This window comes from Strix aluco, chromosome 3, assembly GCF_031877795.1.
Source record: "Strix aluco isolate bStrAlu1 chromosome 3, bStrAlu1.hap1, whole genome shotgun sequence".
In the NCBI taxonomy this organism is placed as follows: Eukaryota; Metazoa; Chordata; class Aves; order Strigiformes; family Strigidae; genus Strix; species Strix aluco.
Window position 1 is genome coordinate 105650415 of NC_133933.1, and position 15019 is coordinate 105665433.

General features: G+C 37.7%; 2 protein-coding genes across 3 annotated transcripts in view; one reads left to right on the forward strand and one right to left on the reverse strand.

Annotated features, from left to right (window-relative positions):
• HMGCLL1 (3-hydroxy-3-methylglutaryl-CoA lyase like 1) overlaps positions 1-3312 on the forward strand; it is a 98457-nt gene extending 95145 nt beyond the window's left edge. For both annotated transcript variants that reach the window (XM_074819877.1, XM_074819878.1), the window contains one exon: positions 2936-3312. In XM_074819877.1, coding sequence (XP_074675978.1) covers positions 2936-2959 — 24 coding nt within the window. In that variant the 3' untranslated portion in view covers positions 2960-3312. The remainder of the gene's footprint in view (positions 1-2935) is intronic.
• GFRAL (GDNF family receptor alpha like) overlaps positions 1-15019 on the reverse strand; it is a 28468-nt gene that overhangs the window by 4016 nt on the left and 9433 nt on the right. The window contains exons 3-8 of the mRNA XM_074819873.1: positions 13810-13968; positions 11829-12299; positions 11063-11119; positions 10107-10434; positions 7807-8066; positions 3841-3939 (exon numbers count right to left, since the gene is read on the reverse strand). Of these exons, the coding sequence (XP_074675974.1) occupies positions 3841-3939; positions 7807-8066; positions 10107-10434; positions 11063-11119; positions 11829-12299; positions 13810-13968 (1374 nt within the window). The remainder of the gene's footprint in view (positions 1-3840; positions 3940-7806; positions 8067-10106; positions 10435-11062; positions 11120-11828; positions 12300-13809; positions 13969-15019) is intronic.

Consider the following 15019-nt stretch of genomic DNA (forward strand, 5'->3'; position numbering starts at 1 on the left):
AACCAGTGCCCTAAACAAACAATAAAAACACTGACTGAAATTAGACACGTTTGTAAGTTATGGATCAGTAAACAACCTTAGCTCTCATCCTCTGTGCCCATTCACAGTTCACTGTAGAGCAGACAGATCAATTACAAGCATTAGAAGTATGATTAGAAGTTAGAATATTTTCCTGTTCTTAGAGAAATGGTAAAAAATGTAGTGTACATAACATGCCTATGTCATTACTCTTCTAAGAAACCGCTGTCCCTATTTCAGTACTTCTTTTCAACTGACTGATGTACAGAAGGCAAACCTGATTTGGGCTCTCTGACTAGATGGGTACAAATACATTGCATGTACCATGGAGAACGAAAGGAACATGCAGTGTCTAAAGGTTTATAATAGGAGGTGGCTAAAGTACGAGATGTTTCCAGCTTGGTCCTGCAGACAGTGAGTCAACACAAATGGGGAGCAGTCATTTCTATTGCAGGGGAATTGCAATTTACATTACAAGGGATTGCAAGGCTGCGAGGCACTGGGAGGGCTGCTGTGTCCCATGGAGGTGGCCTGTAGTCACGAGAAGCTTGTGGACCCTCTCACCTCGGGACAGGTCTGTAGCAGGGCCACCGCGGCTGCTTGATGCATGTCTTGCCATTCCTAGGCTGGGCTGCAAACCTCAGGGACACAACGACTGTGGCTGCAGGTACCACTGAAGCACTATCTGGAGCTGTCTATACAGACACACGGACATTTCCAGTGATGATGTTCGGTAGAGGATAGCTGTGGGCTCAGCAGCTGGAACAATTAGTGGGATTACACTCTTGTGTAAATCCACCTGCTTATGTATATCTAGTGAAATGGCTGTGAATATTCATTGGACAGATTAATTCCGGCTGGTGCTCAGAGGTTTCTTGGCTACTTGTCACAGGCTTTCTTCTACATTTATAAAACAGTCAGATTGACAATGTTTCATACTTTACAAATTAAAGTTGCTGGAGCTGAACTAATCTCAGTTCCCACAGCACCTGGTATAATTATAGATAAACCCTGCTAATTACTGGCAAAACTCCTCAGTAGGAAATATGTGATAACTTTACAATTTAAGACAAATGAGATTAATGTCAACAGTTTTGGGTCAAGCCCAATTTTATTGTATCTCACAAGAACAGGATAAGAGTTCTGTATTTCTACCTTTCTCTTCTAGCCAAAAAATACTTTAGCTCCAAAGCTCTATGCTGATGAAAGTAAATGCTTATCTTCACACACAAATAATTTTTCAAATTAAAGTGTGGGAAGCAATCTTTTAAATTATGTGGATCTGTAAAATCATGGAGATAATTTGCATAAGATAAAGTCAAAACCAGGCTCAAAGTGCATAGCTAGGTAGGCAATAATAACTTTTTTCAAGTCTGGAGAATTTTTGTTTGCTTTATCACTTTTTGATGTTGTTTCCAAAATGACATAAAATTCTGGCCCCATCTAAGTTTACAGCAAAAGTCTCATTAACTTCTATATGGTTAGGACTCTGCCCACATCACATCTTGTTAACCGGGTTGTATCAGCTCACAGACGACTGGGTTGGCCTGTATGGGTATGTCAATGAGTGTAAATCCAGTCAAGATTTTTAAACAATCCTGTTATCACACCAAAAGCTGGAATACTATTCTTCCAGCTGAACAGGTTTATATTTATTTGCAAATATATATGAATATATGTATATATGTTTAGATTTATTATTTATTATGAAAGACTTTTTTTATTAAAACAATCTTACCCAATGGCATGATTTGCAATGCTATTGAATAGAATGGAGAAATCTTACCGTTTTTTGAACAGTAAGTGGGTTTTTTAAATTATAAAATGAAGAAACAATTGAAGAAATACTGAGTTTCTTCTGAGTATGTTCATCTGTAGACAGTCGTTAGTTTGGACTGGTGAAAGACATCCTTGTATCTTTCAATGACAACCTAAGTAAAGGATTCTTCTGAGATTTTGATGTAGGGACAATGGCAAATTCTATCTTCTGCTTTCCAAGCAGAAAATAGCCAAGAAGCAAATATCTTCAGATATCTTCACACACACAAAAGGCCGTATTTGACAACATAACTGTTTTGCCTCTGCGCCCTGGGATTCTTCTTGGGATTTGATTTCAGTAAAGATAAATATTTTGTAAAGACGATAACTCCCTTTGCAGCCTGAGTAATGCACATTTACTAGCATATGAATCTAGGATACTGGGTTAGATTTTTGGCAGTGGGATTTATGAAACAATTTGCAATATGGTTTTTATCATCAGGTAGATATCCTGAATCAGATTCTTTTCCTTGACCTGGCTCCCTATGAGACATTTATAGCTTAGAGAGTTCCCAGCTAGTGTACATGACAGCTCCAATAGAAGGAATATTTTATTGTATGGTTTAGGCTGGTCAGCATTCTTTTTATTTTTCTAAGGCTATCCAAAATTCTGTTAAGAGTTCAAGGACAGGTTTTTGGAAATTATGCAGACTTCAGTGGGAACAAAATTAACTGGGTGCAGGCTGCATTTTTGCAAACATTTATCTGAATCTCTGAGGGAAAGGTCTGCAGTTAGAACTAGTCACAGGGGTGAAATATCTCTCATTTTAAGTTTTCTCACTTAAAGTAGGATTTCTTGCATTACAACTTGCATTATTTAACCACTAGAGTCTTGTTCCAGTTAGAGATTCAGGCTCTGCCTGTAGTTGGCAAAGAGAAGCCAACACTTCCAGGATACAGGAAAGACAGTCTGAAAAGGTGGGATTAATCTTCCTCTGAGGGTCCCTGACTTTTTTTCTCTGGCTACTCAGAGCACTTAGATGACACGCATGATTCTTAGGTAAGTAATTTTAACGCTAAAATTACAACTGAATGCTTGATTATTCACATACAGGTTTTATCAATCCTATTCCCATTAATCTATTTTTATATTTTCCAGGTTGCCTACTTCAGCAATAGTTGAAGGATGGAGATGATAGAAACCCCTTCATTTTGTACTGCATGAAGAGCTTAAATTATCTTTTCACTGTTAAAAGTGTTCAGTAGGAAAAGTTCTGGGAACTAATTCATAGTAATGTCTGGAGTATTGCAGTCTGCCCCATGCGAGGTAGAACAGGTCATTCTCATTAGAGTCGGTATTTGTGCATTAAGCTCTTTAGTGTTCTCACTCTGTAATTGGGTCATTCGAAAGGAAATATAAAACTAATATTATTTCAACCATGAGAAAATTTGTGTATTAATTGAATATCCTTTAACTTTATGTCACTTAATTGCTACTGTAAATGCATGGAAATAAAACCAGATGCAGCTCTTCAACCCATGGGATATCATGATCCGCAATTGCATGCCCTTCTGTTGCATGAGAAGGTAAAGTCTGATGGAGTGTAACCAGACCACTTACTGTGGCTTCCTAATTTTGTTGTTGTAACTGCTATGGCACAAAAAGTCAAGAGAGATAGGAGAGAAGTATCTGTGACATCAAAGATTATAATTTGTATTATACATTATGACTACTACTCTTTAATGACTGTACAGAGAGTCAGGCTCTGGTAAACTTAATAACTTAATTTTCCCCAATTATAATATAGTGATTGTGAGACACCTATTTCAAAACTACTTATCAGAGAAATTGGTTCAGTCTCATTATCTTTATTTTGTGGTTATATAAATTAAGCCAAACAGGTAGAGAGATTTTTCCACATTCTGTTGAATGGGGGAGCAACAGGTAGAGCACACTTGCCTGAACCCACCAAAGGGACCCAACCTTTAGTCTTTCCTATCATACACAAGGGAAATCTCAATAATACTTCTATTAAAATCATGGAGTGATTTGCTGAAACTCACCATTAATTGAAGAAGAATGGAGCTGTGCTCTGGAAAGCTTTTCTCCTGGTATTTTTGTATTTACCCAATGAAAACCTTTCTTCTTAATGGAAATTTGACCTGAATATTGGAAAGATAATATTCATTCAAAATATTACTTAAAAATAATAACTTAAGTGAATATTACTGTTTGGTGTTTTGACAAGAGTCACAGAATTTATAAAGGCAGCTATTTAAAAATATTGTTTACTGATATTCAATGAACAAAGTGAATGAAAATTCTTCCTTTGACATCTCAGTTATACGTCCCCTGATGTTTGTCTTACAGGTGATGAGTGTATTTTAAAGATACTCTCTGCCTCAAAACAGCTTAAATTCTCTTTTCACAGAAACAATTTTAGAAATAGGCCCACCAAAAGGCCCACCTGACCAATATAGAAGTGATGAGAAATCGGTAGCAGTTTGAAATAATTTCCAAAAGGCAAAGCTTATTCTCCAAATGAGCTGCTAGACCTCAGCTCTTTCAGAAAGGCCTGTCCTCTTTGTGGGCATATCATTAATGTATCTGAAAATGTATATCTTCTGTTGAAATTTCAAATAGAAGATCTACCTAAGTAGAACAGTTTACAAAACAAGAGGCTAAACCGTGCAAGAATATGCACGATCACTCACATGAACTGTAAGATGAGAAATTTTTATTCCCTAGAGGAATGAAAACAATATGACAAGACTCAAGTTTGCAGCCTGGAATGTCATCTAAATAGCAATGGACTAAATCTCCTTGTAACGTAGTGTTTCTGTGAAATCCAAAAGTACAACCCAGAGTTAAAATATTTTGGAAACTTAAGTTTTTATTTTCTGTCACTGGCATACTTGCTCATTCCTGTTGTGACACTGATCCTACATTGGCACTGATCCATGCTGTGCTTCTGTCTCATATAGCAGTCACAGAGAGAACTCACAGTTCTTGCCTTTTGCTGAGTCCACAGCGAGCTTTAATCCTGTAAGTGCAGCCCCTAGAGAAAACATTTGTAACAAGGCAGTGCCATACAAGAGTAGGAAGGTGTGATGGTGTAGACACCACTTGCAGATCTGTTCACACCAGTTCTAGAGGCAAAGATTCCTTTTGCTAGCCCTGGGTATCTGCCTGTTCAGAAAGACTTCAGTCTTAACAGTCATCACCACTGTAACAGTGAAAGTTATCCGAAGTTCACACTCAGGCCAGATGAATATGTTAGCAGAAGGGGTTGGATGAGGTCTGCAACAGAGCATTAACTCCACATCTCTGAACTGCCATGAAGATGATGGCATTTAGCACAGCACCTTACAATCAAACTCATAATCATCTCTCTCTTCAGTTTAGCTGCATTACAATTAGACATCTAGAAAAAACAAAAGCAAGATTCACAAGACTGCAGATGTTCTGTAGAGTAGGTGCCAATCCTTTACTCAGCTGAAGGCCCTGGATCCCCAAACTGTTCTTGTTTAACAACAGGAATTCGTTTCACCACAGGAGCAAGCAAGCTTCTGTTCTTCAATCCCAATTAGGTTAGGGAAGTTTCCATCACGAAAAACATTTTATCCTGAGACTGCTTCAGGGAATGGCAAAAGCTGATGAGCATTATTTAATTATTATGACATGAGCGTCATCTTTGTGCTTTATAGGTAAAGAATAACTAACACAAAGATGTGATCACTCATTTGGACCATTAGATGCAGCCATAAAGCAAACAAACAAATAATGCTCATCAGCAAAACATCACCAGTGCTGTCTCAAATCTAACAGTGTTATGGTATCACTTTTCCAGGGGAGTTGGCAAATGATTTTTAAACTTTTCTCAGAGTCTGAATTTTAGTAGTGATTAACTAAGCTTAAGGGCAGTGTTTCAGCAACTTGATTTTAATTTCTGAGTAGACTTTGAGTAACAAGAAAAAAATTACACTTTTATCAGTGGCAACATTTTGGCTGCTAAAACTAATTAGCTAATTCATTCAATGAAATGCATACATGCAATTAAAACATGTTTTTAGAAGACAGTCCATCAGATGGAACGATGAAATAGTCATTGCTTTTCATTGAAATCTTTAAATAGTCACCTCTCCCAAGCTAGGTTGTGAATATATATAATTATGTATAGAAGACGACTAGCATAGTGTATATGCACTAGCAAGTAGTGTATCCTGAGAGGATTTATGTAGCAAAATAGCTGGTGTGATAGAGTAGAGATTTGAGAAGAGGGTACTTTGGTCTTTAATCTGGTCCATGGACCAGATGTCTGGATATAGCTGGAGTGATGCAGAGGCAGCAGATGAACATTCAGGTTCGGTTAGGCTGCAGGAGTCCAGGAACCACCCTGTGATGTGACCCACAGCACAATAAATGGGGAAAAACAGGGGATTTGCTTTGAAGACACACTCCAGATCCAGACTAAAACATTAATATTTGCTCCCATATTGCCATTCATTGCACTAACAATTCTCTCTTAAACAAAGACTTTGCAAGGACTATGCTTTACTGGTTCTGAGAAAGTACATATATTTCATCTGAGCTAATCCCACTGTTTTTACTGAAGGCTAAATCCTGAAGCCTCCATTCACAGCAGCTTTTCTTTAAGAGGTCCCATTTAAATCACTCAAATTATTTGCTGTGGAGTGAAATCTGTTGCAGAATGCATGTAAGCTATACTAATATTTAGACTCCAAGAAGAAAAGAAAGAAAAAACAACATAATGTATCATATTACATAATGTATCATTACAGCATTGTTTAGCATCTTTGTTGGCAACATGGACAGTGGGATTGAGTGCACCCTCAGCAAGTTTGTCGATGACACCAAGCTGTGTGGTGCTGTTGACACTCTGGATGCCATCCAGAGGTCAAGTGCAAGGTCCTGCGCATGGGTCAGGACAATCCCAAGGACAAATACAAGCTGGGTGATGAGTGGATTGAGAGCAGCCCTACAGAGAAGGACTTGGGGGTGTTGGTTGATGAAGCTCAATGTGACCCAACAATGTGCTCTTGCAGCCCAGAAAGCCAACCATATCCTGGGCTGCATCAAGAGAAGTGTGGCCAGCAGGTCGAAGGAGGTGATTCTCCCCCTCTACTCCACTCTCATGAGACCCCACCTGGAGTACTGTGTCCAGCTCTGGGGCCCCCAGCATAAGAAGGACATGGACCTGTTGGAGCAGATCCAGAGGAGGCCTCTGAAGATAATCAGGGGAGCTGGAGCACCTCCCCTATGAGGACAGGCTGAGAGAGTTGGAGTTTTCAGCCTGGAGAAGAGAAGGCTCCGGGGAGACATTATAGAGGCCTTCCAGTACTTAAAGGGGGCCTACAGGAAAGATGGGGAGGGACTCTATATCAGGGAGTGTAGTGATAGGATGAGGGGTAGCGGTTTTAAACTGAAAGAAGGTAGATTTAGATTAGATATAAGGAAGAAATTCTTCAACATGAGGGTGGTGAGGCACTGGAACGGATTGCCCAGAGAAGTGGTGGCTGCCCCCTCCCTGGCAGTGTTCAAGGCCAGGTTGGACGGGGCTTTGAGCAACCTGGTCTAGTGGAAGGTGACCCTGCCCATGGCAGGGGAGTTGGAACTAGATGATCTTTAAGGTCCCTTCTAATCCAAACCATTCTTTGATTCTATGATATTATTTGTAAAAATACTGTACCAAAGTACAACATTAAGGCAATGACAGGAAGGCTTCGGGAATTTTCTAATCTGCATAATATTATATATCCCAGAAATTATTCTTTTGTTGTTATTCCAGCAAATTCATGTAATGCGACATGTAGTTGATCTTATTGATTTACTACTAATATAAAATATTTCCCCAAACCAGAGAAACATTTTGAATTTGATTAAAAAAATCAAAGATACAAATCTTGCTGAAATCAGTGGTAGCAAAGATATAGTAAAGATTTGGTGTAAGTCAGCATTTGAATACTCTATAAAACTAATTATTCTTTAAAGTACTATGTGTTACTCACGTAACTCACTGAAGCAGGATTTACTGTGAAGTATGTGATGGAAGAGCTTGCACAAAGATTGCTCAGCAGGTGGTAAATTCTGACACGTACACTCCACGCGCAGCATTGTGCCCCAGTTGCTAATGTAGGCTGCTTTGCAATCAGCGTTTGCAGAACAGGGCATGTCACCCTTGATTAAGGTTTCAAGACAAGCTCCATCATCGTAGCATTTTTTTGTCACATGTCTCCAACACTTGGACCGAAAAGTTGTGTATTTTTTCCTGGTGGAAAAAAGAAAGAAATATACAATGACAGTTTCAAAACTTTGTGATTTTACAAAAAGACATTTAAGGATCAGAATGAAAAGAGAGTGTATTTCCCAGGTACCACTTAAGCCTTAGAAATCATAATATTCTGTGACAGCTGTCCTAAATTCTGCTCTGATTTGCACCTAATTGGTTTGAGTGAAATCTGCAAAATTGTAATTTGAGGAAAAACTTGGTTTTACCAAAAAAGTTTTTGAGAAAAAGCAACTCCACTTCTAATCAGCAACTGCAGAGATTTTCCCAGGGTCCAGCAGAAATCAGTATGAATACCAAGTCTCAAATCCTCAGAGAAGAAATGTGGATAGAGGAATTAGACCAGTCATCATAATGAAACCAAAACAGGAGGTGTTCTAGTGGATCAGTTTGTTGGCCAGTGTGAAGGAAGAATGAATATTCAATTTATTCTACATAAAATAATCTACATCCAATGCCAACACCTCCTCCCCCCGAATGCTAATGAAATGCAAAATGTCCAAGGCTCAGGAAAAATTAGAAGTAACTCAGTTGACCGTAAAGATTAATTGAAAGTGAAGGTATGTTACAGAAGAATTAACTTGTTTCCTGGCTCAATAACCTCAAATTATTTCAGTTTATTTGCTCTTAAGATAGAATAAAATAGGCCTTTAATACACTATGTATGACAATAGAAAACATCTATTAAAATTTAACTAAGAAATCTGCAGATATTAATTAGAAACCAATTTACCACTTACATTAAATGTTAGGGGATGGTAAAAGTAAACTGTTGTATATTGTGTATTAATATATTAAAACATTATTTCCTTACTCATAAAATTAGGCTATTAAGTTACTGCTGATACTTGATATTGTGTAGCTGTAACAAGCAAGTCACATGGAAAAACATGGACTGTTACAATACCAACTAGGACATTATTGTAAATCTTCTCGTTACACAAGCAAAGGTTTCAAAGCAGATGCCACCTCTGTGCTAATGGAATTATTTTTATTCACCTCCTGATTTATAGATATGGATGGCTAGCCATAATTCACAGACTAATTTTGCTAATTATATCCACTTATTGTCAGTGCCAGGAAACATTAATGTTCCCAAAATAATGGGTAATTCAGCAAGTCTCCATTATGATATTACATGTGTACACATGCACATGCACAGACAAACATTTGTAGACCAATTCTTCTTGACATAAAAAGGGGCAATTCCCACCGACGTCAATCTGAATAGCCTGCACGGAACTGAAAGCATCTCTTGGCCTTCTGGTTTGTTGAAGGTTAATTTGAGCACAGCTTTCAGGTAAAATTCAGGTGTAATCCATAAGGGAACTCGTGATACACTGAAAACCAAAGTGAGCCAGTTGACCATGCACAAATGGTGGCAAATAAGTAGAAATATGAATATGGGCTAATCCTGTTGTGTATTTCCTAAAATAAACTCAAATCTGAAAACTGTGTTATTCTTGATGAGTTTGGTGGTCTGTGCATGTTTTAGGGCTTTTTTTTTTTCCAAATATCAGTATGCCTGAGATGAAAAGAATAAGACGAGAGTTTTCTGAACGCGTGGTTGTATAGCCTTTGGGTACAAAGGGTCAGACTCTGAGGCGGAAGAGGTAATTACTTTAACCAAACAAACTTCGTCTGATCTGCTGCACAATTTGTGCAAACTGCTAGAGGGCAAAAGTGCAGACTGGCAGGTGTTATCTGAAGAAAGTGGTAATGAAAATACTCAGTGGCATAGTTTGTCCAGTAGAAATAGCATTAAGAGTCATGAAAGAGGCATAAGCAAAGCCCACACTAGATTCCAGACCTTGTTGAGAGTTAACCTTTTCAGTTTATTTGTGGAATTACTTGTGGAATTACCACAGTTGATGCAGACATCTGTGAAGATGTCAAACAAAAGCGATAATATATAGTAGATACAGTGCAGAAGAAAAGTTTGCTAGAGATGAGATATATGGCATATATATAAAAATCCTTATTCACAGGCACATTAGTAGGCAAAATCTTTCTTCTACTTACCTGCACAATTCATTCTCTTCACACATGTGGATTACATTCAGACATGATGGGGGTGGAACTGCAGTAACTGCACAGGGCTTGCCGTGGAGAAGTTCTTTGGCTCTGTGGCAGGATTCATCAGGCTGGATACAATCACAAAATGTCATCATTTGGGCAACTTCAAAAGGCATGTTTTGATAGAAGAACCTTATGGCTGCTTGACATTCTTCCATGTTGCATTTCTTATTTACGGAGCAAACCTTAAGGTACAGGGACAACTGTTTGTTACATACTTCATCTTCAACACACTCCTTGTTCACATCCAAACAGGTTCTGTTCGCTGTGTATGCTAAAAAGAATAACAGTTTTTAAAATGAAATCACAAGAAAATGTTTCTCAAGTGATGATTGGTAGTCATTCTGCCTGCAACAGTCCCATTAAAAAGAAGTTTGACTCCCCAACACTCTGGTCCAGCTCTGCAAGTTTCTGCCCCTGCCAGATAAATAAGGAGAAGAAAGTGAAAAATGTCAACATGGAAGTTTCTTCTGGTATGTGACAGTTTCTGGAAGCTAGTGGCTAGTGGATACCTGAAACTGCTGAAATCACCAGCATGCAGTCTTATGCTAAGCTACGTAATAAGTAATATAGCAGAGAGTATAAATGGCATTTCTGTGATTCTAAAGCCAGTTTAGGTTTTTGTAGCCTATGCTATAAACCTTCCAAAAAGGTCTAGATATTTCTCACCCTAAAATGTTTATGGGATAAGATTTGCCTTTGTAAATTTAACAGGATCGGGATTGTTACCTGCTATTTTTGGATTCTTATCTACCCGATAGCTTAACTGAAAATATGTTGGATCTATTGACTCGTCAGTAATTTGAATGGAAGGTATTCATTTAATCTTGAGATACGTTGTACCCTATCTGCAAACAGAGCTAAAACCAGTTATTAGAATTCATAAGTAAATTCAGAGTTACCTTGTTTGGAGAGGGCAGATAAGTTCCATTGTAATTTTGTTTCTGTACTAATATTATCTAGAAAAAAAAAAAAAGATATGGATACAGGCATAAGTGATAAATCATGTCTTAGCTTAGTTTTTAAAGTATTGGCTGTGTTGCTGGCATAGTGCCAGTAGTAAAAATAAACAAGAATAAAACAAATTAGCTTGACAAAATAGTACCTGTCAGCTTGTTAACAAACTCCAAAATCACTGTTACATATATTCATAAGTTTTGGGGTGAAAGCAGAGTTTATCAATGGCTGCTGATAACATTCTCTATGTAATTACAGATCCTGTGAGCTCAAGAAGAGTTTTTAGAGCTGCTCAGTGCAGTATAAAGTCAGATTTCTTGTGAATAAAGGCCAGAGGCCTTAATGTGTTCGTCAGTGCACCGAGTTTTCAAGCTCAACGAACTATTTGCCATGATCTGAAGTCAAGGCAGGCAGACAATTCTTGCTATTAGAAAATTATTGTTATTGGTCTTATATTGTTTCTAGTTTTAGTGTGATACTTAAAAGGACTGATTTGGATCAGGTTGTATCAAATTAACACATTGAAGGACAATAGTATTTGCACTTAGGCTACAATTGTGCTATCACATTATTCATTTGCATCTAAATAAGCCTCTTAAAACTATCCTGTTTCCACTGTTAAACTGCAGATGATTAAGAAAACTTTTTTTCCAGACTTGTGCACACTGCTGTTATGTATGAAAGCAATCAGACTGCTGCAATACCACTAACCTGTATCAGTGTCCTGATTTTTCTCATCATCAACATCATCTTGATCGTCATCATCATCACCATTGTCATCATCATCACCATCGTCATCATCATAATTTTCACTAGCTGCTGAAACTTGGCTCTCTTGAGAGTATTGTAAACAAGGGTTGTTAAATATTCCCTTCCATATTTTAACGCATCTCATCTGAAGTGGCTCTGAGCACTTGCACTCTCCCAGCACTGTTTTCATCAGTTCTTTCCAGGCTGATAAACACTCCTGGTTGACCATCGGGAGCCTGCATTTTGCTCCATCCACCTTGCATGCTCGCTGGAAGCTCTTATATGCTAAAAAGCAGTAAGGGTCCTCTTGACAGCGTTGTTTTGAAACACTGCAGTCGTTCTCTAATTCTTCTGGGTGTCTTTGGTCTTTGGGGTTTCTGCGCTGCCTAAAACTCAGTCGAGTATCTGCTCTTGAGGCTGTTTCCAAATATTCTGTACAAACAGAATATACAGGTACAAACAGAGATATACATCAAATGGAAGATGGAGCGTCATCACTGGTCAGCTCAAAACAAACTCAGAAAAAGGATAATTGTCTTAATGCAATAAAATGAATGAAACAGCCATAGTTTAATTCTGAGCTGTATGTAAATACATAATAATTTCAGTCTTGCATGCTTACCTCATGCTTACCATGTGCTGGTAGCTGTATAATACAGTCTACTTTAACAATTCAGCTGCAAACAGTAATACGAGAAACCCTCACTAAAATTACTGCATAAAGGAATTAATCTCGCATAATTTTAACCACAATTTGGACATATAATAGATTATCATCTTAATTCAATGTATAATTTGTTAAGAGAGTATAGCAGTTCCAGAAGACAGTTTATGTATTACCTAAAATAGTAATTTAAGTTAGACAGGGAGAATTAATCCTTAAAGAATCTATCAACACCATAAGCTATCATCTGTAGGTAAAACCAATACTCCATCCGAACTTTTTGCTATACTGGTGAGAAATGTAATCTCAATCAGCAAAAAATATAAAATTACTTCATTTTGCTAGAAGCAAAAGCAACTGTTCCAATGACATCAACATCAAGTTTTAGATACCCACTCTTCTTGTTTGGGGCAAGGAGTAACAGGTCAGGATATTATTTCATCTGTAATAAAGCCATATATTCTACTATTATATGATGTACACTGATTGATGCCAACAGGGAGTGATGGATCAATGCCAATACTTTGGGGCTCACTTTCCAGACTCTCATTCACTGGCTGATTTTACCTTTCTTATGTCAGCTTTGCTAATCATTACTCCAGGAGACACTGGATCAGAAACTGCAAGCATTTAATGTACCAAGTAATTCTCAATTATAGAAATAGGTGTTTTGAAGGGAAAACAGTTCTCAGAATAATAAAAAATAAATTTAAAGGAGCTGGGCCCATCGATTACAATGGATTTTTAAAAAGGACGCACTTTATATATTCAGTACAGCTTTATGAAGGCAGTAACAGCGTTTCCCACCTCCAGTAGCCTCTCCTAGATGTAGTGAAGATGTTGCTGTAAAACAGTGTGACACAACTGCAGAGCTGTACATCCCCATTCACCCACACTCCCATTCACAAGGTGGCTGGATGTTGCTCTCTGTACGTAACATAGATCCAGTGGCACTCAAGCCTCCTTGTGCAACAAGTAGCCCTCAACACACATCTTATTTTCACTCTTGCTTTTCACTGGATTGAGCAAGAGCTTTAAAAAACATTTGAGTTTCTCACATGCCTTCTATTTTTTTTTTTCCTTTTATTTTAAAGCACATATGGCATTGTTTTCATACACATATTGGTGTGTGAATATCATAGAAAAGACAAAACTACATTTTTGGAGGAATTACCAGATTTGAGAAATATGCAAAGAAACTTGAATCCAGTTAAATCAAGGGTTATGAAATTTATATTTCTTTTTGTTCTTCATAATGAAATCTTTACGGTTGATTACCTTTATCAATACTGCAGTGTTTCCCAAGCAAAGTTGTGATGCTACAGAAATCGTCTGTGGTGCAGACACAGTTTTTAAATTCTGGGTATTCATCAGCCAGGACCTGGATGATTCTATTACATCCAATAGTGTCTTTTGCCTTGCATCTATTACCTAGTACTTACCATTAAAATTATAATGTTGTTAATGTTTATGAACGCTTAAGGGATATGGTTACATAAAACAATTCAATTAAAGCACAAAAATAATATGTTTTGCCAAGAGAAGATGGTTTGAACTTAGTTTTGTTTGAAAACCTGTCATAATTTATAAATATTAAATAATAGTCAGAGAGATATAATAAAGTTGTGGGTATGATACTACCTTTTTTATTCAATCTGACCCATTGCCAGAACGTCTGTTTCTGTTCTCATTTCCAAAGTACATAAAACCTTAAACTCGTATCTTTTATTCTAGGTAGATGAGGTACAGAGACCAAACTAAAAATGTGCACAGGAGTTGAGGGGCACATCCTGAACAGAGGCAGTGAGACACTCATCTTGGTCCTGTGTAGAAATGAGGTGCCTGGTACAGGGACAGGAATTCACAGTGTGGGGTAAGGTACTGCCATGTACAGAGTAAGAGAGGGGATGTAGGAGGGCAGGTGCAGTCTGTGATAATGGTGATGCTAACCCCATCCTGAGGGATGTCAGCTCTGGTTTAGATCCCTCACTCATGTGAGGATGGCATAAGCTTACACATTCCTGGCCATTTGGATGTGCCCTCAGACTGCTACCCTATTAGAACAACTTCACTGCCTAAGTTTGGCAATGACAACAAATTTAAAGTAGTCCAAGAATATTCTGATTTTTATTTTTTTATGTAAAAATAAGGGAGAAGTTAACATAAAAAAATTATACAGAAGCCTGAGTTTGCTAGTCCAGTTTCAAGCCCGTTGCTTTCATGTGCACTTGGACTCAATGACAAAGACACACAGGCTGTCAGGTTATATTTTCCTTGTATGCATAATAAAAATAAAGTACTATTTTCTGGTACAAAGTACTATTTTCTGGTACAAATCACTCAACCCTCTATGGACTACAAAGTTTTAAGAGTATTTCTTTGTTTGTTACTGCTTAAGAAAGTTACAAGTTACTTAAGAAAATTACATAAGAAGCAGTTTAATACCATTTAAGAAAATTTTATTTTGTGAAAACCATAGTCTATCTTG